Genomic DNA, 20,369 nt, shown 5'->3' on the forward strand with positions numbered 1-20,369 from the left:
TTCTGCGGGAGGACTGCAATGTATGTGTTGATGGCTGAGTTTCATTCTTCAGAGTAGTAGTATTCTGGTACGGTACTCTGCCCGTATGGAAACTTTAATTGTTTTAAAACTAGCAAAGATGCCAAGCAAACTGACAATAGAATTAACTTCTACATAGGTTTTGATACTGAAGGAGATACAGCACATTTGGGTATATGGCATTAAGAAACCAGGCCTTGCAAACTCAAGAAATTCAGAACTGAGGGACACGAAAACTGTTTGTGCTCATGTACCTTAACATATTTCGATTTATGTGCAGCTAGGTGTGTGATAATCAGCAAGGAAGCACTGACAAGCAAGGAAAGCCCCACACCATTTGAAACCATTACTTTTAAGTTTTCTAGCGTGTACATGGGGTTTGAACTTCATTTTCACATAGTATTTTTTCTCTTTGAATTATAGAAAATACTAAGTTCAGTCCAGACAGGGTTTTTAAGACTAAAATATACTCCGTATGACAAGCAGTATATTTTCAAAAAGGTTTTTCAAATCTGTAATAAGACTTTACTCAGTCTTCTATAAAAGTATTCACAGGAGCAGTCCTCAGTGCGCAAGTTTGACTAGCTTCATAAAAAAGTTAGAGCTATAAACAGACAGGTTTTGTTTGATTAATGAAGGCGGCAAACCAGCACACCCCCAGACATCATAAGTTCGGCTTTGTAGGGTGACCAGAAGAATGGTTTCCAATGTTTTTTCTTTGCCTCTGAAGTAATTTGTCTTCTGAGGCATGAAGATAAGTCATTGACTTGTGTTGTTTGTCTTCCCAGACTTCCCCATGCAGTTATGGGCATTGTTTTTGTCATGTTGGACACAGCCTAATTACAGTAGATTTGGGTATATTTTGGTTTGTGAAGACAGTGGACTGTTGCGCAGGTGGAAAAGTCAACATTCAGAATTTTACTTAAAAAGTCAAATGCAAAACTTGGCTTCAAATCTTTGGGTCTCGAAGCCAAAGAATATGTACTTTTCTTAAGTATTTGAAAAAAGGTTTTAAAGAAAAAATACCACTAATCATAAAATGTTGACAATCATTTTTTAAATGAACCAGGCCCTTAATTTTGACCTATTAATATGTAGAACTATGATCTCCTATCATGTGATTTAGATACTATTTTAGAGGAACTTGTAAATACGGGGGAAGGAATATTTTCAATAAGCAGCAACGTTGTTTGCTTGACATTGAGCTCCTTCAGAACTTTAACATGTGATATTTAGTATACAATTGTTCTCATTTAAATCCCCTTATCTGCTTAATTGAAATTCCAGTGTCATGTTTGACGTAAAAGTATTCATAATAATACAAAATCATTATTATGACTTCAAGAAAACTTTTGCATACAGAGTTAACAGTATCTCTGAAAGCAACCACAAAACAAACAGACATACCTCTGAAAAGTAAACTTGTGCATCTCTGAGTATGTCTTCTGAGTGATTTACTTTAAGGTCATGTAGAAAATGTGTATTTCAAACCAAAAAAAGAAATTGCTTTTGCGTTTTTCTTTTGTGTTAAATGTTATTTCAGCATAACTGGAGAAATATTTTTAAACAAATAATTTTAACTGAAAATCTTTTAGGAGCATACTAATACTGTCATTAACTGATCCTCTAAAATTCTAAGTGATCTTTTACTGATCGTGTTTGCTTTTGATTTAAAGGGAGAGAGACATGCATGGTAATCTGACTTCTAGTAAATACTTGATGGCAAATTTTAATTCCTATGTAATAACCAATTAATTCTCCTCCTGAAAGTATAAACTGTTTAGATACACAGTATTTTTAAAGGTCAGTTTACTTTGCTACTTCTAAAATTGTTTCTACACTCCAGTGGAATTACTTCTAAGAAATCAAGTTTCTTGCAGCTTTGCAAGCCTCAGAGCTTTGCCCTGATCCATGTGTGCCTCTCTCTCTGCTCTAGCTCTTGCTCTAGCACTATGTTAAACAAAAGGATGTTTTTCTGCCTTGTATTTGAGACAGTTAAAAGCTAATCCTTCTATATGGTGTATTTTAAAATGTTTTCATTGATTAATATAAAGACTTGCTCTTCTTCCTGTGCTGTCTCTGCAGTTTATAGGATGCAGTCATGTTATGCTTCTTTTAATTTTAAATGACCGTTTGCTTTGCTTTTCCTTCTTTTTGTGCTACAAACATAGTGGATTTATGGTCTGTGGGGTGCATTATGGGCGAAATGGTTTGCCACAAAATCCTCTTTCCAGGAAGGGACTGTATCCTTGTGCTGCTGCAGCAGGTTGAATTAGTTAGGAAGTGATTAACCTTTTTTATTGATGTTGTGTCATGAAAATGCGTATTGTACAATTTTTTTTTTTCTACTAAATGAACATGGATTTTTCTTGTGATACACTTAAAAAAAAAAATGTTAAGAACTTCATTTATATTCAGGCTGCACCTAGCAGTAGGACATAGTCTCTGCTGGTCCTGTAGTTAGCATACATTCACCTTCACTCATTTTCATTACACACGCTTTTTATAGTCACTTCATGTGTGTGTCTCTCTCTAGATGTTTTTATTTACTTTATTTGATAACTATCTTTTCTGTTAATACCATTGCATTTTGTTTTCAGTTGACATTTGGTCAGTTGGGTGCATCATGGGAGAAATGATCAAAGGTGGTGTTTTATTTCCTGGTACAGATCGTATCCTTACCTTTGGCCTAGGATGTAGTTGTAAAAGGTCAAAAGATAACCGCAGCAATATAGTTCCAGATTAAGGTGGTTCTAATTTTTAAAATATTAGTTTTAAACTGCCTTTTCAAAATACAATTTGCAAGTTCATAGTTTTGGTTCCAGGAAGCTGCAAAAATGTTTCAGTTATAGCACGTAAAGCAAACCCACAGCACAGCATTTCTGCGTGTGACTGTCTTTGGAGGTTGATACTAAGCAAGATGAACAAAATACCACTTGGGCAAACAGGCTTATTTTTCCTTTTTCTTTCTCCTTTTTTTCCTCTATTTTCTTTTTCCAATCCAATACAGTGTCTATCCATTGCTTTTGGATGTCGTCACATTTAAGACAGATTTTTTGTGTTTGGGTGGTGTTTTACTGGTTCACATGCATTGATTTTTATTTTTTTTTGCTTTGGAGGTCATTTTTCTGTAATAACTTACTAATCTTGTTTAGTACCCAAGCGTGTTAGCAGTTGTTATTCTTTACATTTTATAGGAAATGTTTACAAAAAATTCCTAACCAGCTTCATTAGCTCTGAAGTTTTATATTTTTGCAGGCAGAAATGATCCTGCAAAAACAGAGTTCAGAAATACCTGGTGCTTCTGTCTTTCTGTTCCATGAATGGCTTGGTGGTGTCGGTATGGGTTGGCCTGTGAGCAATGCTTCAGACAGAGGGTCTGCTCCAAGCAAATAGAGCTGAAACCTCTGGATCGTCGCTAAAATTGCTGGATCTAATTGATGTTTGGCATCTCACTTGTTTTACTAGTAGTTATGCTCCATTTTTTTTAGATGCCATCAGAAATCTTTCCTGCTTTTGCTGGAGGTTAACTATGTAGTAATTAATATAGTACCATTTAGGGGTGAAGACTGGGTGAAGATTCGGAGGCACAGTGAGGAGATCCAGGGCACCCTTGCTTCCACACAGCTCTGTCATCGCACGGGCTGCACCGTGCTTACCTTTATGCACCTGGTTTGCGAGCACGGCTCTTCAGTTTAGGCTCAGTGCTATGCACTGTAAATGCTTTTTTTTCCAAAGCCTGTACTGAAGCACTGTAGAGCTTGAAAATCTTTACATAAAGGTCTGCTGTTAAGTTTTAAGAATGTAAGAGGGGGCCTGCTACATCTGACTGAAGGTTTAGGTAGCCCAGTATCCAGTCTTTGATGGTAGCCAAAAAGTTGGGGAGAATATATGAATGAGATAAGCAAGTATAAAATTTTACCTGATCTCTCTCCCAGTATCTAACCGTCTGCAGCTAGGAATTCCTGAGCCAAATGTTGGGGTTTTTTATTTGGTAACCCGTATTCAATTCTTCCGCCATGAACTGGTCAATCTCCCCTTTAACTTGTGTAAACTTTTCAGTGAAGATGTTCCTTACACGTCCTTGAAACTCTTTAATTTCTGTATTCAAGGCTCTGATAAAATTGTTAATTGACCTATGTGGGCCAAGATTCCACCCTTCATGTGCCCGCTGGTGCCCAGTGTGGCATGTCAGTAGTGAGAGATCCCTCGCTTGGGAGGGGCCGAGCTGAGGTATCAAGATGGGAACGAAGGACAAAGCGCCTACACGGGGGAATTCTCACGAGTGCCTCGGTGACGTGTAGCGGCCTGGCTGCTGTGAGCACGTGTTCAGGTCAGGAGCTCAGCCCCTCTCCAGAACCCCAACAAAGCCTTGATTTAAAAGGCTCACAAAATGTATTAGATTAATTTAATTGTCTCTGTTTCTCAGAAGTATATCCTTTGCTAGTTAATTACGATTTTGAGTAAAATGCACGTTGCCTTGCCTTACTCTATCATAGTCGTCTTTGTTTCACTGTTTTCTCTGAGCAGGTAGTCCTAATTAATGATGATGAACTTGGTATTTTGTTATTTTCTGTGTTTGCTCTCTGGTTATTTCATGTGGTTTTAACGTAGCTTTCTAGCTGAACACAGTGTTTTTCTTAGCTGCATAACCTTAGATATTGATCAATGGAATAAAGTTATAGAGCAGCTAGGAACACCATGCCCCGAATTTATGAAGAAACTACAGCCTACGGTCCGAACTTATGTGGAGAACAGACCTAAATATGCTGGATATAGTTTTGAAAAACTCTTTCCAGATGTCCTTTTCCCAGCTGATTCTGAACACAACAAGCTTAAAGGTAAGGTCTGTCTTCTGTGTGTTGTGTATTTTAAAAGTTTTAAAACTGTTATGTATTGAACAGAAATATATCTTGGTTTTGTTCACTATAAAATCATCCCGCTAAGGATTTAGAAATTGCAATATTTATATTGTGGGAGTAGATGAACGTGCTGGCGTACACTTATTTCACTTTCTCGTCTTTTCTGAAACCGTATAGTGAAACATGTCCAACCCCCTTCCCACCTGTGTTATTCTCTTCATTCTTTTTTTCCCTGCCATCAAATGGACCACTTCCCTAAACTGCAAATTCTGTGAGGGTTGCATAGATATTAAACTGGAACTTGTTTACTCCGGGTTTCCTCTCCTTATGAGCTTTGAAATACTGTAGTATCTGCACTATGTATGGCACTAGTCTAAATAGAAAAATTTGCTTTTGCAGCAAGTCAAGCAAGGGATTTGTTATCAAAAATGCTGGTTATAGATGCTTCTAAAAGAATCTCTGTGGATGAAGCCCTGCAGCACCCATACATCAACGTTTGGTATGATCCATCAGAAGCAGAAGCTGTAAGTTCTTGTTTTAGGTCTCTGATTAGGCAGGTACTGTACTAAAGCAAACTTGTTGTGCCTGCTTGAAAGAAGGTTATCGCATGATCTACACATTTCACTAGAAGCTTAACCGAGCCGTAATCACTTTTATTGACATAGATTGACATGTTTATTAGAAATAGTATTAGGAATGGAATGGGCGCAAAGCGAAGTACCTGTATCTGTGTGTGCGTGTTTGTGTATAATTGCATATAACCTCCTGGAATGCATCTGAAATCCTTTCTATAGGGTTCTGATTTATTAAGCTTCAGTTGTTTCAGTGTGGTTTGATTGCCCTTGATAGGATTCTGCAGTATTTACTCCTGGGCAAGAGAAATATTTTCATTAGTTGTAGCAATTGACAGGACTCTTAGACTAGAAAATAAGTATTTCAGCAAAATCTGAGTACAAGATCTTGAGCTTTCAGTTATTAACACTGATGAACAAAGGGATTAATTGAGAAATTGTCTTTAAACATTACTTTCAGGACAATTTCAGCTTATGAGAAAAGTCTCATTTTTTTAAGAGAAAGGTGGTTGGTGATGGCCCACTAAGAGCAGAAAAAGATCCTTGATGTAACTGGTGCAATTAGAATTCTGCTGATCTATAATAGCTAGAGGGAAAATTTAGTAATTAACAGTAAGGTAAAAAGGGCTGCTTGGGCTGGAGACCGCTGCACTTAGGAGCTCTTTTACCAGGCTGTTCAGTTTCTATTTTAATTATTACAGTAATGTAAGCAAATCTGTTAATCAGAAGAAGATTAAAACATGTCAGGCCATCTAGAAAATAGGCCAAGTCCAAGTATGAGAGAATATATGACTGTGTAAATAGAGTATTTTTAAATCAGGTCATATTCCGAGCGCTTATTTTTGGTTTGCATTTATTCTGGTTTTGTATCCCTTTTGATTGCTTTATCATGAGTTAGTTTTGTTTTTCAGCCTCCACCAAAGATACCAGATAAGCAGTTAGATGAGAGGGAGCACACGATAGAGGAATGGAAAGGTAAGAAGGGCATTTTAAGTTTATTAAGGCTTTTGGAAGTAGGTTGGGCCCCAAGGATTACTGTTACTAAGGTTCTTTGAGCAACCTAATAGTATTTCCATAAACTGTTTGGAACGGCAAGGGGACAGATCAGTACTTCACAACCTCTTGATAGTTGGGACAGTAAAAACTTTCTTCTGAAGGTTCTGAACCTTTGCAGTGAACTTAAGACCTCATTTCTGTCAGCTTTTGCAAGCCATAAGACAGCGTTTTTAGGGAGGGTAACTTTTCTGGATAAACTGTTACTGTTGAAAAAGGGACAGGAGTTTGAGCAATGAAAGTCTGAAGTACAAGCACTGTTCTTCAAGTGAAGAGCATATTAGCAGTAACTGTACTCTTCTAAATCAAGCAGAGGATTTGAAAGAATAAGCCATAAGGAGTGTTGGTAATGGGCGAGGTAGTGATGTTACTGCTGGCGTGGGAGACGCTGATGGTTATCGGCTGGGGGATCCTGAGAAAGCAGCTGAAGTGTGGAACAGATCGCAGCGTGACACAACTCGTACCTCCAAGAGCATGGTTTTTAGTGTTCAGAACTGGCTTAGTACGTGTATTTCCTGATTGTACATTAGGTGTGAAATGATAAAGTTAAAGGGTAACGTCTTTGCTACTTGTAAAGCTTGTGCTTCATTTTGAAATTGCTTCTAAAAGGTGGGGTGTTATTGCAAAGGTCCTAGCACTAAGAAAACACACCGATCCAGAGAGCTATGCAGGCTGTAAATGTGCCATTTAAGCAAGAATTCAGTGCATTGAGCAATCTAATACTTTGAACTGAAAAAGTCTAGGAAGGGACATTAAACCTGTATAGCCTTTTTATCCCCAGAGGGAAAAAAAACAGGGAAAATGTTTCATGAATCATTTTTGACAGTTTCAGTGTGCTGGCTGGTAATGGAAACAAGTCTGTAAAATTTAGTACTACCACACTTTTAAGTCGCTTTCTGTTAGAAACTGAGTTTTAATTGTAAAGGCAGAGATAGGGAGAATTTTGGAAATTCTCTTACCATCCTCCTTCCAAGCAAAGTTGCTTCCCTTTTGAGGCAGATGTGCAGAGGGTATTTCAAGCAATATGGAGTTTATTTTTGAGACTCCCACAGCCCTTGAAATTACAATTCTTAAAGGCTTTTTTCTTACAGACTGTGTGTATGTTGTATTAGTTTGCCAGTGACAGTAAGAAGTAGTATTCTGACAGTCAGTTCTTATGAGTTGCATTTAACATGTTTAGTCCTTTCCTTCTGTTGTTACTTCCGTAGATGCACAGCTGAGGTATTTTCTGGGTAATGAGCTGCCATTAGCCTAGAAACCTTCTGGCCAATGCAGAGGGTGTAGGGTTCACGTTAAAAGCACTTCTGGCCTTTTTAAGGATGAGTAAGTTCTGTAAGTGGAAGATACAGTTGCTGCTTTCATTTGGAGTGGCTGCTTATGTGCCAATATAGTATTCCATTTCATGGGGACCTTTAGATGTTGTTGCTGAGGAAATTTAGTGGCAAATGTGTGTCGGGAGGATGGCAGTGCTGTTTAGGTTGTTCCTACCTGTTCCTTTGAAGACTGCTGATGGAGTTTATCTGTAACCAAAGAAGCCATTGATAAAAACTGAGTGGTCATTAAGACTCAGTTTAACCTCGGGTCCCCCGGGAGCCTGGGCAGAGAGTCTTACAGCAATGTCAGTGTGTTCTTGAGAGTGCCAGGCCATTGTAGCTCCAACAGAAAAGAACTATGCATTTTTATATCACTTGTCAGTTGTTCTGTAGCCCCTACAGCCTGTTGTTCAAAACTAATTCAAAACAGTAATAAACCTGTAAAATGTAAATGCACGTTTTAATGGGAGAAGTATTATCAATCCAGGGATTTGGGTTTGCAAATTCATTTTTTGCCTTCCCTTCTCTACATTTTCAGAGTTAATATACAAGGAAGTCATGGACCTGGAGGAGAGAACCAAGAACGGGGTTATACGTGGACAACCAGCCCCTTTAGGTTGGTTACAATAAAAGCACAGTATCAAGCTACACTGAGTTGTAGGTCAGGAGGGAGCAAAGCTGTTCAAGACATCCAAGAGTACCCTAGCTCAAAAATATGGCTATTAAATGACCGATAACTCTTGGATTCTCTTTGAGGTATTGCTTCTTTGAATGGAAGGTATGGGGTTGACATCTCTTTTTATTCATCTGATAAATTCCTCTGTTAGTGTCCCCGTGTAACTCATGCTTCATTCGTTTCAGTCCTCAAGAAACATCTTGGTATGTACTAGTCCTCTATTGCCGTGATCTGGTTAGATGTGTAACCTGTAGCTGGTGCAGTTTCAAATCAAGATCTAACCACTATCTGTTAACTAATGAAACAGGATTTCTAGGTTGTCTGCCTTGAATATTCCCTCTAATCAGAAAGGAAAACTATGGAACACTTTCAGAAACTGTTGCTGAATTTTGGAGCAAAATGTGACCATTGATTAGGACTCCGTTCGCACTGTTGAGAAATGATGGCAGGAGCGGGACAGCTGTTGCTGATTCTGCTGAGATTTCACTGAAGTCCAGATTCTGAAAAGTGACTGCGGACCTGAGATTGTATACGTTCCGTGTGGCTGAACACCAGCTGTTTCCCAGCCTGAAGGGGAGGATCGATGGAAAAGACCTTCTTTCTCTATCTAAATGTGCAGATGTATTCTAGCTTTGGGTCTCAAAGTTTAGTAGGGTATCTTAGCTCTGGCTTTATGCGGCACTATCTGCGTTTGTGATTTTTAACCTTCAGCCATTAGCGTTTTGTTGTGATTTGACAGGTATCATGTCACGGGCGTTCTGTGGTTCTTGGCATACCATTCGTTAAGCCCCATGTTAAAGGCTTGTGGGTTTTATTTACTTTGGCAATGGATTGAGACACATCTCTTCAAACTTGCCAAAACAAGGGAAAGTAATGACTATTAGGAAGAGACAGGCTAATGCAAGTACTGAACCATGCAACTGTATCTGCAACTGATTTGCTGTTTTGTTTCTCATAGCACAGGTGCAGCAATGATCAATGGCTCTCAACATCCATCTTCATCGTCATCTGTCAATGATGTGTCTTCAATGTCAACAGATCCAACATTGGCCTCTGATACAGACAGCAGTCTAGAAACCTCAGCTGGACCTCTGGGTTGCTGTAGATGACTACTTGGTCTTTTGGGGGGCGGGAGGGGGGTCCTTTTAGTCATTAATAGGGCACCTTTAAAGTTTGGTGGTATTTTTGAGTGTTTTTTCAAAAATAATCGTAGAATTTATCATAAAGTGCTGTAATTTTAAACTGTAAGTTGTGTTAAAAGCAGCCACTTTTTTTGCTGTAATTAACTGTAAAATATTAAACCTGATAATTTTTATTGTGGTTTTAAAATCTGCATATTTGCTTTACTATTATGCTGCTGATCTTTTTTTTACTGAATTTGTAAGATTTATTTTATCAAAGCACATATTAATGTTGTGGTCATTACCATATAATGAATTATTTAAGATTTTATAGGTTTTCAATTTTTTAATTAGAAGTTATTCCAGATGTTTTGTTCATGATATCCTTCAAAGTTTTAGGCTTGGTCATATGTCTGTGTCCAGGTGGAGGGGGAGAGAATTCAGTGCAGGCAGCTGTAGTTTTGGACATACTACTGTAGCTCTGGCAGTGAACAAAATCCTCTTTTATTTTGGCCACTTGCCTCTAATGCTTCAGCAAAAGCAACAATTTGTGAATTTTTTTAGAGAAACAGTGTAAAATCCTTTGCAAAGTGACCTCATCTGAATGGTTTTACTAACTTAAGAAAACAAAGCCTATCTCCAAAGCTGCAGAAATATCTAGCCCAAGAAAGTAACGTGGTGTTTTCTGCAGCGTTGTGGCATGCCAAATCTTGTGATCGCCATAAAACACGAGGATACTTCATGAATAATACATTGCAATGCAAATAAACTGTTTACTTCTAGCTTGTAGCCTGTTTTTGTACACGCAGAACAAAGTGTAACCAGGATGTCTAGACTGCCATGAGGGACGACGAGTATGCTGTAGCTCTACTTCCATGTAATATGTGATTCTTGGGAGTTTTGTTTCTTACTAGATTTGTCTACTAAGGTGAGTGCTTTTTGGGTAGAAGAGGGAATGACATGAATGCGGTAGGGGCAAAACTTCAGCTGTTCTTTCGCCACCAAAAGTAACTGATTGCTAAAAACCATGAAGTGGTAGGAGAACCTCAGGATTTCTGTAGCTAATGCATTAAGTGAGCAATATATGCCATCCAAAGGAGGGAGAAGTAGTGCTGTATAAATTAATATTTATCTCTTTCATTTCACCATGAGACCAGTGTAGCAGAAATCTTAATAATGGTTCATTTTAAGTCATAAATATTCAGTAGTTTTCAGCACTGAAGTTCCAGGTTTCAATACTTAACATGTTTAGTCCTTTCCTTCTGTTGTTACTTCCGTAGATGCACAGCTGAGGGATTTTCTGGGTAATGAGCTGCCATTAGCCTAGAAACCTTCTGGCCAATGCAGAGGGTGTAGGGTTCACGTTAAAAGCACTTCTGGCCTTTTTAAGGATGAGTAAGTTCTGTAAGTGGAAGATACAGTTGCTGCTTTCATTTGGAGTGGCTGCTTATGTGCCAATATAGTATTCCATTTCATGGGGACCTTTAGATGTTGTTGCTGAGGAAATTTAGTGGCAAATGTGTGTCGGGAGGATGGCAGTGCTGTTTAGGTTGTTCCTACCTGTTCCTTTGAAGACTGCTGATGGAGTTTATCTGTAACCAAAGAAGCCATTGATAAAAACTGAGTGGTCATTAAGACTCAGTTTAACCTCGGGTCCCCCGGGAGCCTGGGCAGAGAGTCTTACAGCAATGTCAGTGTGTTCTTGAGAGTGCCAGGCCATTGTAGCTCCAACAGAAAAGAACTATGCATTTTTATATCACTTGTCAGTTGTTCTGTAGCCCCTACAGCCTGTTGTTCAAAACTAATTCAAAACAGTAATAAACCTGTAAAATTTAAATGCACGTTTTAATGGGAGAAGTATTATCAATCCAGGGATTTGGGTTTGCAAATTCATTTTTTGCCTTCCCTTCTCTACATTTTCAGAGTTAATATACAAGGAAGTCATGGACCTGGAGGAGAGAACCAAGAACGGGGTTATACGTGGACAACCAGCCCCTTTAGGTTGGTTACAATAAAAGCACAGTATCAAGCTACACTGAGTTGTAGGTCAGGAGGGAGCAAAGCTGTTCAAGACATCCAAGAGTACCCTAGCTCAAAAATATGGCTATTAAATGACCGATAACTCTTGGATTCTCTTTGAGGTATTGCTTCTTTGAATGGAAGGTATGGGGTTGACATCTCTTTTTATTCATCTGATAAATTCCTCTGTTAGTGTCCCCGTGTAACTGATGCTTCATTCGTTTCAGTCCTCAAGAAACATCTTGGTATGTACTAGTCCTCTATTGCCGTGATCTGGTTAGATGTGTAACCTGTAGCTGGTGCAGTTTCAAATCAAGATCTAACCACTATCTGTTAACTAATGAAACAGGATTTCTAGGTTGTCTGCCTTGAATATTCCCTCTAATCAGAAAGGAAAACTATGGAACACTTTCAGAAACTGTTGCTGAATTTTGGAGCAAAATGTGACCATTGATTAGGACTCCGTTCGCACTGTTGAGAAATGATGGCAGGAGCGGGACAGCTGTTGCTGATTCTGCTGAGATTTCACTGAAGTCCAGATTCTGAAAAGTGACTGCGGACCTGAGATTGTATACGTTCCGTGTGGCTGAACACCAGCTGTTTCCCAGCCTGAAGGGGAGGATCGATGGAAAAGACCTTCTTTCTCTATCTAAATGTGCAGATGTATTCTAGCTTTGGGTCTCAAAGTTTAGTAGGGTATCTTAGCTCTGGCTTTATGCGGCACTATCTGCGTTTGTGATTTTTAACCTTCAGCCATTAGCGTTTTGTTGTGATTTGACAGGTATCATGTCACGGGCGTTCTGTGGTTCTTGGCATACCATTCGTTAAGCCCCATGTTAAAGGCTTGTGGGTTTTATTTACTTTGGCAATGGATTGAGACACATCTCTTCAAACTTGCCAAAACAAGGGAAAGTAATGACTATTAGGAAGAGACAGGCTAATGCAAGTACTGAACCATGCAACTGTATCTGCAACTGATTTGCTGTTTTGTTTCTCATAGCACAGGTGCAGCAATGATCAATGGCTCTCAACATCCATCTTCATCGTCATCTGTCAATGATGTGTCTTCAATGTCAACAGATCCAACATTGGCCTCTGATACAGACAGCAGTCTAGAAACCTCAGCTGGACCTCTGGGTTGCTGTAGATGACTACTTGGTCTTTTGGGGGGCGGGAGGGGGGTCCTTTTAGTCATTAATAGGGCACCTTTAAAGTTTGGTGGTATTTTTGAGTGTTTTTTCAAAAATAATCGTAGAATTTATCATAAAGTGCTGTAATTTTAAACTGTAAGTTGTGTTAAAAGCAGCCACTTTTTTTGCTGTAATTAACTGTAAAATATTAAACCTGATAATTTTTATTGTGGTTTTAAAATCTGCATATTTGCTTTACTATTATGCTGCTGATCTTTTTTTTACTGAATTTGTAAGATTTATTTTATCAAAGCACATATTAATGTTGTGGTCATTACCATATAATGAATTATTTAAGATTTTATAGGTTTTCAATTTTTTAATTAGAAGTTATTCCAGATGTTTTGTTCATGATATCCTTCAAAGTTTTAGGCTTGGTCATATGTCTGTGTCCAGGTGGAGGGGGAGAGAATTCAGTGCAGGCAGCTGTAGTTTTGGACATACTACTGTAGCTCTGGCAGTGAACAAAATCCTCTTTTATTTTGGCCACTTGCCTCTAATGCTTCAGCAAAAGCAACAATTTGTGAATTTTTTTAGAGAAACAGTGTAAAATCCTTTGCAAAGTGACCTCATCTGAATGGTTTTACTAACTTAAGAAAACAAAGCCTATCTCCAAAGCTGCAGAAATATCTAGCCCAAGAAAGTAACGTGGTGTTTTCTGCAGCGTTGTGGCATGCCAAATCTTGTGATCGCCATAAAACACGAGGATACTTCATGAATAATACATTGCAATGCAAATAAACTGTTTACTTCTAGCTTGTAGCCTGTTTTTGTACACGCAGAACAAAGTGTAACCAGGATGTCTAGACTGCCATGAGGGACGACGAGTATGCTGTAGCTCTACTTCCATGTAATAGCCAGGATGTCTAGACTGCCATGAGGGACGAGTATGCTGTAGCTCTACTTCCATGTAATATGTGATTCTTGGGAGTTTTGTTTCTTACTAGATTTGTCTACTAAGGTGAGTGCTTTTTGGGTAGAAGAGGGAATGACATGAATGCGGTAGGGGCAAAACTTCAGCTGTTCTTTCGCCACCAAAAGTAACTGATTGCTAAAAACCATGAAGTGGTAGGAGAACCTCAGGATTTCTGTAGCTAATGCATTAAGTGAGCAATATATGCCATCCAAAGGAGGGAGAAGTAGTGCTGTATAAATTAATATTTATCTCTTTCATTTCACCATGAGACCAGTGTAGCAGAAATCTTAATAATGGTTCATTTTAAGTCATAAATATTCAGTAGTTTTCAGCACTGAAGTTCCAGGTTTCAATACACTTTTTAAACAAAAGATATATTGAAATATGTAGAACAGTTACTAAATAGTCATGTAAAATGGTGCTGCTCCTCACAGAAGTATTTTAACTGTTTACATTTTATATTTACAGAATGATTTATGTATAACTGACTTAAGTTTATGTATGAGTTAAACAATCATTCAGAATTTATTCCTTTGGAAAATGCAGATTTTTAGTGAACCTAGGCTGTATAATTGATTGCCTTGTGTAGATGCATATTTTGTGTAGTGATTTAGAATGTGAAGAGGAATTTAAATTAGTAACGCTCACAAAAAATGAGCATAGAAAAATACAGAAGTCTTGCCAGGCACAGAGCATAAGCAAATGGTGTAACTGGCCACAGAGGTCATCCAGGAGTGACTGGTGCTCTTCAGTGTGGTTCCTTCTGCTTGTTGGGTTAAGTAGGTGTCTTTCTGAAGGAAAATTTGCTGTTGCAATAGGTTTCAGAAAAATAGAAGCGATAGTAATGCTTTTAATATCTAACGTCTTTTTAAAAAACTTCAGGGTTACAAGGAATGGTAGTGTCTCAAAGATGACTGAGTTGATAAACTGCACAGTTGTTTTCCTGGCCTGGCTAGACTGCTGGTAAGTGCTGTGTGCGTGTAATTTTGCTTTCCTCACTTGTATCTAATATTTCGGTATTGCCTTTCTAAAACGCATTTGTTAAGGCAATTATTTTTACAGGATCCTGCCAAATTGTATATTACCTCAGAATAGGCAGGACATGTCTGGATTCATCTAGCACTGGAACATAGAAAATCTGCTCAAGTTGAACAGAGACCAACAGAACAGTCTATTTTGTAATTTTTTATCGAAGCTTAAGCTGTGAATTAAGCCAGTATTTTTGGCCGTACAACAGTACTGCATTGTTATATATGGTCAAATGATATTCTGCCAACCCAACGCAATGAAGTTAAGGCTGACAAAATCAACTTCTGATGCCTGTAAATGCTGTTAAGGACAGAATTTGGTCAATATAATTACTATTTAAATTTATTTTGGACCCCTCTGGATTGCAGTGGTGACTGAAATATTTTGAAACTTTAAAACCATTTTTGCTATCACTTTCCAGTGTCCTAAAGAAAAATTGCTTTAAAATGAATATGGAGTGAAGTGGTTACTAAGCTTTTATCACAGTCTGCTGTCTATCAGCAGTAACTTCATGGGGTTGATCAGCTCTAAGGAGAATTGAGCTTCTCTTCTTTTAAGGTAGGGTTGATGGGTGGGACCCATTGCAGCGTGTGAGCTATGTTAAAGGGGTTATTTCAGTCAGGTCAGAGCTTTGCCTGCAGGAACCTAGAGTTCACTTTTTGGCACCATCTTCATAGCAGTGTTGTGATTTTTTTTTTTTTCCTTTTCACTTGCTTGCATTTTAGGCAAATTACAGTGATAGCAAATTTCAAAGACAAGAAAGTCTGATGCGGTAACGAAATTATCATAAAGACATGCTAGTCTTAACTTCCCTTTTTATTTGTTGAAATATAAAATTATCTCATAGGTAGTTGTACACTGCCACAGGTAGCAAACAGATGGGTAGCTAGAGTTCAGCTGACTTTGTCTATTGTTGGTAGCTCATATACTATCTAATACACTGTACAATTTTATTCTTAAAGTGTTATTAAGCTTTATTTTAGTCTGTGATTCCAAAACCTTCTCGTGACAACAGGCTTCCCTGAAGTGCATGCAACTTCCCACTTCAAGGGCTGTTCCAATCCGTTGGGAGTTGGTAGGGAGTGAATTACAGGGAGCTGTGCCTGATTTCTTATGTCAGGTGAGGTTAGAAGTTGGGCAATAATAACGAGATGAATTTCCACCTTCTCTGGTCAGAGCTGGGGCAGGCGTCAAGGATAAAATAGCTCCTCTCCTTTTGTAGGAATAGGTTCTTCAAGATTTTGAAATAGAACTGGGAATGAAATCTGTTACTGTGCGCTGCACCTCTGCTCTGTGAAGTCTTTGTTAGTGCAAGACATTGGGGTCGGAATTGAGGTTTCTGTGTGTTGGTGTGTGTGAGAAGCTGGACTGCCAGGGCAGGACCCATCAGCTGAACAACCTTAGGCCGGCCTGACTGACCAGGTCACCTCCAGTGCACTCATTCTGCTAAGCTGAAGGGCGCTTTTCCCTATGTAGGCACTGTGCGGCTTGGGTTTTTAGTTTAGAAGGACCTTACTACAATATACGTAATGGCGTCTTTCTGGGTAGGAATTCCAGCTGGACACAAAGGTAATAACAGCATAAATTGTCCCGTAAGCGCCGCCGTGCCCAGACTGGCGTGCCTTCGGGGGAGGACGGGGCGAGCTGTGTTTGAGGCGGTTGTGGCGATGGCACCCTCTGCCACCCCCGTGCCCGCGAAGTAGTGTTACTGATGTGGGTTTGTTCTGTGGATAATTGCTTCTCTGAACACAGACTATTTTACTTGTTGGAGAGCAAAAATAAAGTACCTTAGCAGGTGTCTGCATGAATATAACACTCCTGCATTGATGTAAGTCGCATTCATCTCAACATTGCATAAAGAAAAATGATCAAAAAGGTAGGACGGGGGGAGAGTTCCTACCCAGCCAGTGATGCAGAGCATACGGCCTTACGTTTCTCGGGTAAGATGATGGGGGAAAGGGGAGGAGGTGGTTCAGCTTATGCTTGGTCTGACTGTTCCGAGTTGCTAGAGGAAGTGAATTACTGTTTCTAGAGAGGTTTTTATTTGCTGCTGAGAGCAGCTTGTCACATTTTGGTTTCCCATCAGTGTTTTGGTTCTTACGTATTTAGTTTGAGGACGGGAGTTGAAGGAGGGCTGCCTGCGTTTTTCAGTAAGATTAGAAAGAGGGGTTTAATGGAGAGATGTGATGAGACTCTACTGCCTACCCTAAGTTTCAATTTACTTATTCTTAGTTAAGGGCACTGGATAAAAGTGGTATTTTAAGCAATCTCTTTCACTCCCTTCTTCTCCTCTTTAGATATCCCTGCATTACAGAAACGTGTTATGAATCAGATCCCATTGTGTTTCTACTTCTGCAGTTAAAAATTTAAGCTAGGTTTTCTTGAACTACCTCACACAAACTTTCTACGTTTCTTAAGTAAGCAAAGCTAACCCTTGCTATTGGAACTACACTGAATGTGAATAGAAAAATACACTTCCTTTAGAAAAATAAACTGATTGGCCAATGTTGAGACAATATCAGTAAGTATGTTTCTTATATATTTCACGTAAGATGTTCATGTGTAATATATAGCTCGTGTACAATAATGTACATCTAGAATATTGTGTTAGCTGTAAATTGGTGATTTTATTATTGTAGTCTGGTTTTGTAGGTAAAAATAGCTTACTAGTAATGTCAGCTCATCCTTTACATTTTACAAAAGGAATAATTCTTGGTAAGCTTTGCATACAGATGAATTACTTTTGTAGGCCCAATATCTAGTCTATTTTTGAGAGTTCTTTAACTTTTATTACTAAAGTTGAGAAAAAAAAAAACCCTAATTATTGTGATCATTCCTTCTGCCCCTTTTGAAATATATTCTTAATTTTATTTTGTCCCAAGAAATACGAAGGGGAAGATACACCATTAAAAATACTGGGAAAAAAATGTAATTTTTTTTCTTCTTCCCCACATTTGATATGTTTTCCTGCTTTTCCTTTATTCCCTCCAAATAAGCTGTTGGTGGGGCATTACTGAGAACATTGTGGTTTTTTTAATCATTCATGCCATACGTCATTACATGTGCACCACTGGAATGTATACATTGTTATCTAGTATGTCAATTGGTTATAATGATATTTTAAATAAAAAAGGAAAAAAAAGGTTGGCTACTATGCATTTAGCGTTTCTTCATTACGAGGCTGGAATGGATTTTGTATGGATTTCGTAATAAGGCTGCAGTTGGGGTTTTATTAACATCAGTCCCTCCTGAGAATTCATCTGTTTTTAATGGTGCTTAATGTCCTGCCTCGTGTGTGTGAGGTCACCTGTGGGCAATGTGACTCGTGCCTTCCATCGCTGCAGTCCCATGGCTTGGGATGCGCCACAGGCTGGTCATATCGAGTGTGTTTGCGACTGCTGGGACTCCATTCTTCCTTGCTGCCAAACCAGCCGCCGCCTTCCCTGGAAATGCAGCCGCTGAGCCCCTGTGTTGCAGGAAGAGGTGAGCCGTGGGCTGCCTGGTGTCGAAAGGAGGGCCCAGTCCTGGGCGCCTCAGGAAAAGGTTTCTCAAAACTGAGTCTCAGAGAAGCCTGAAGGATCTGGCTGAGCTCTCACTGCAGAGCTGACGTGGCTGCCAGGACGCTTCCTGCCCCGGCACCTCTGCAGTGGGGCTAAACCCTAACGCAGTGCGTTTTGTTGCCTTCCTTTCCAGCAGGCGCTCAGTGTTTCTTTAAACAAAGTCTCGAGACGCCCCTGAGCTGTGTTTGTGTGCTGTTACATTGTCTTTGTGTTCCTTTTTAAGGGAAAGGTACTGTGACCGGGGGCAGTACAGCACAGCCTGCTTCGTTTCACTGGACCAGCTGCTGGTGAGGTGCTCTTCTAGGAATGTGGTGAGGCTCAGAAATGCTTTTTTATTTATGTATGCTAGCATAAAGTGTAGCTGATTCCAAGTAAGTAATATATTAACATAGGTGTGAGGCAGTTTTAAGTCTGCCAGGGATTTGTCTGTGGGTGACTTCAGCCCAGAACTGAGATGCTCCATAGTGCTGCTGCCTTGTATAGCCCTACTTGGCAAGTGTAGATAATTCAATAAGCTATCAATCACTATTCATTTTCCTTTTCATATTAGAAATACCATGCAGACCCACAGAACTTTTTTGTTATTCTGGAACGCTGCTGTTTGGCTTTGGATTTTTTTTAAGCATATGCTTGTGATGGGTTTCTTTCACTGAAAATTGCTTACACTTGGTTTTGCCTGCATAATACTGGATTTTCCAGGCTGGGAAGATTGCACAGGTAAAGCTATGGTCAAAATGTGTCTACCTGATTCCAGGAGCCTTTTGTCATGTCTTATTAACACGAACAAACCTGTATCTTGTAAACGCTTGCTAAGAAAGCTGGCACTTTAAACTAGGGGCTGTAATAAGCTAAAGGTCTGGAAAATAAGGAGTGCTCACTCAGATCCATGAAGTTGGCAAACGAAGTGGTGGGAGAGTACAGAAGCAGGAGTTAAAGCTAGGAAAGAGCGTATCATCTGCCTCAAATAAGGGCAGAGTGTTTCAGGTGGTTATGTACAACAGCACAGGTGTTGTTCCCAATTCTTGCATAATTGCTCATGATGGGAAATCAGTGTTACGCTCCTGTTGCTGTGCTTTAGAGTTAGCATCCCACTTGGGTGTGTTTTATCATGAACTGGGTAGTATGCAGCTTCTTGCAGGCTGTATTTACTGCAGTGGATCATCTTAAGAAGGACCTGGAATTTATTCCTTATGAGCAAGAGGACTAGAGGTTGCTGGAGCACAAGTCAACTGGGAAAGGGTTAGTTCCATTCGTCAGCCTGAGTGGATATGGTTTCATTTGTGATACTGAAAATAAGAATGAATTTTATCCTGGATGCCAGATTAAGATTATGTAGTGCTACACAGCTGAGAGATGATCCTTTCCTGGAGCTGACGATTTGGGATAGATGGGTTTGTTCCCCAGTTCTGCTATATGTAGCAGTTACCTAAGTTTAAATACTTAAAGAATATCTAGAATTCCAGCTGCATTTGGTTTCACTGAGTTAGCCAGCAGTCCTGTTTAGTGCTTGTCTTGCATATTTATTTTTTCAGGCTCCCAGTCAGCATGGCTCAGTTCTTAAGTTTGTAGTGTGCCAAAAATAAAAGGGAGTAGTCAGCACGTGGTAGGTACAGGAGATAATGCAATATAAATCGTCTCGGGGAGGTGGGTTGTCAGGGAGGACACAGGTAACCATGCACTAGAAGAGGGCATTAAAATAACCTGCTTGCTACTGCTGCTTGGATTGAATGCCTCAGCAGAAACTTTACTTTTACCAATTCTGATGCTCTAATTGCAGAGAATTACTTACAGCCCAGTTCAGGCCACTCTCTCATAACATTAAGGTTTATTTTGTGTTGACTGGCATGGTACTTAATGCTACCTAAACCACTGTGCTGTTCCAGCTCAAAATCAGTGTTAACAGCCATTGCGCCTTACATTGTGCATCTCAGTGCTGCTGTTTTAAACAGGCCGTTGTCTTCCTTGCAGGATCAGTTGTTGGGGAGGGGGTGGAAAAGAAAATCATGGCAATGCTACTGCCTGCAGGTGCCAGGCTGCTCC

At 39.4% G+C, this 20,369-nt stretch overlaps 1 protein-coding gene across 2 annotated transcripts in view; it reads left to right on the forward strand.

Moving 5' to 3' along the window:
- The window catches only part of MAPK8 (mitogen-activated protein kinase 8), a 29,519-nt gene extending 11,839 nt beyond the window's left edge, over window positions 1-17,680 (forward strand). Inside the window, exons 6-12 of one of the 2 annotated variants that reach the window (XR_004842402.1) lie at window positions 2,619-2,690; window positions 4,677-4,859; window positions 5,280-5,404; window positions 6,364-6,427; window positions 8,357-8,434; window positions 9,458-10,844; window positions 14,087-17,680. Coding sequence is in view for 1 of the 2 variants with exons in the window: in XM_035897271.1 (XP_035753164.1) it covers window positions 2,619-2,690; window positions 4,677-4,859; window positions 5,280-5,404; window positions 6,364-6,427; window positions 8,357-8,434; window positions 9,453-9,469 (539 nt within the window). In the remaining variant the exon portion in view is untranslated. Of the gene's footprint in view, window positions 1-2,618; window positions 2,691-4,676; window positions 4,860-5,279; window positions 5,405-6,363; window positions 6,428-8,356; window positions 8,435-9,452; window positions 10,845-14,086 lie in introns of those variants that run through there. The other variant, XM_035897271.1, reaches the window with a different exon arrangement.
- The last annotated feature ends 2,689 nt before the right edge of the window (window positions 17,681-20,369 follow it).

Source organism: Egretta garzetta, unplaced genomic scaffold, assembly GCF_000687185.1.
Source record: "Egretta garzetta isolate BGI_Z169 unplaced genomic scaffold, ASM68718v1 scaffold56, whole genome shotgun sequence".
Lineage (NCBI taxonomy): Eukaryota > Metazoa > Chordata > Aves > Pelecaniformes > Ardeidae > Egretta > Egretta garzetta.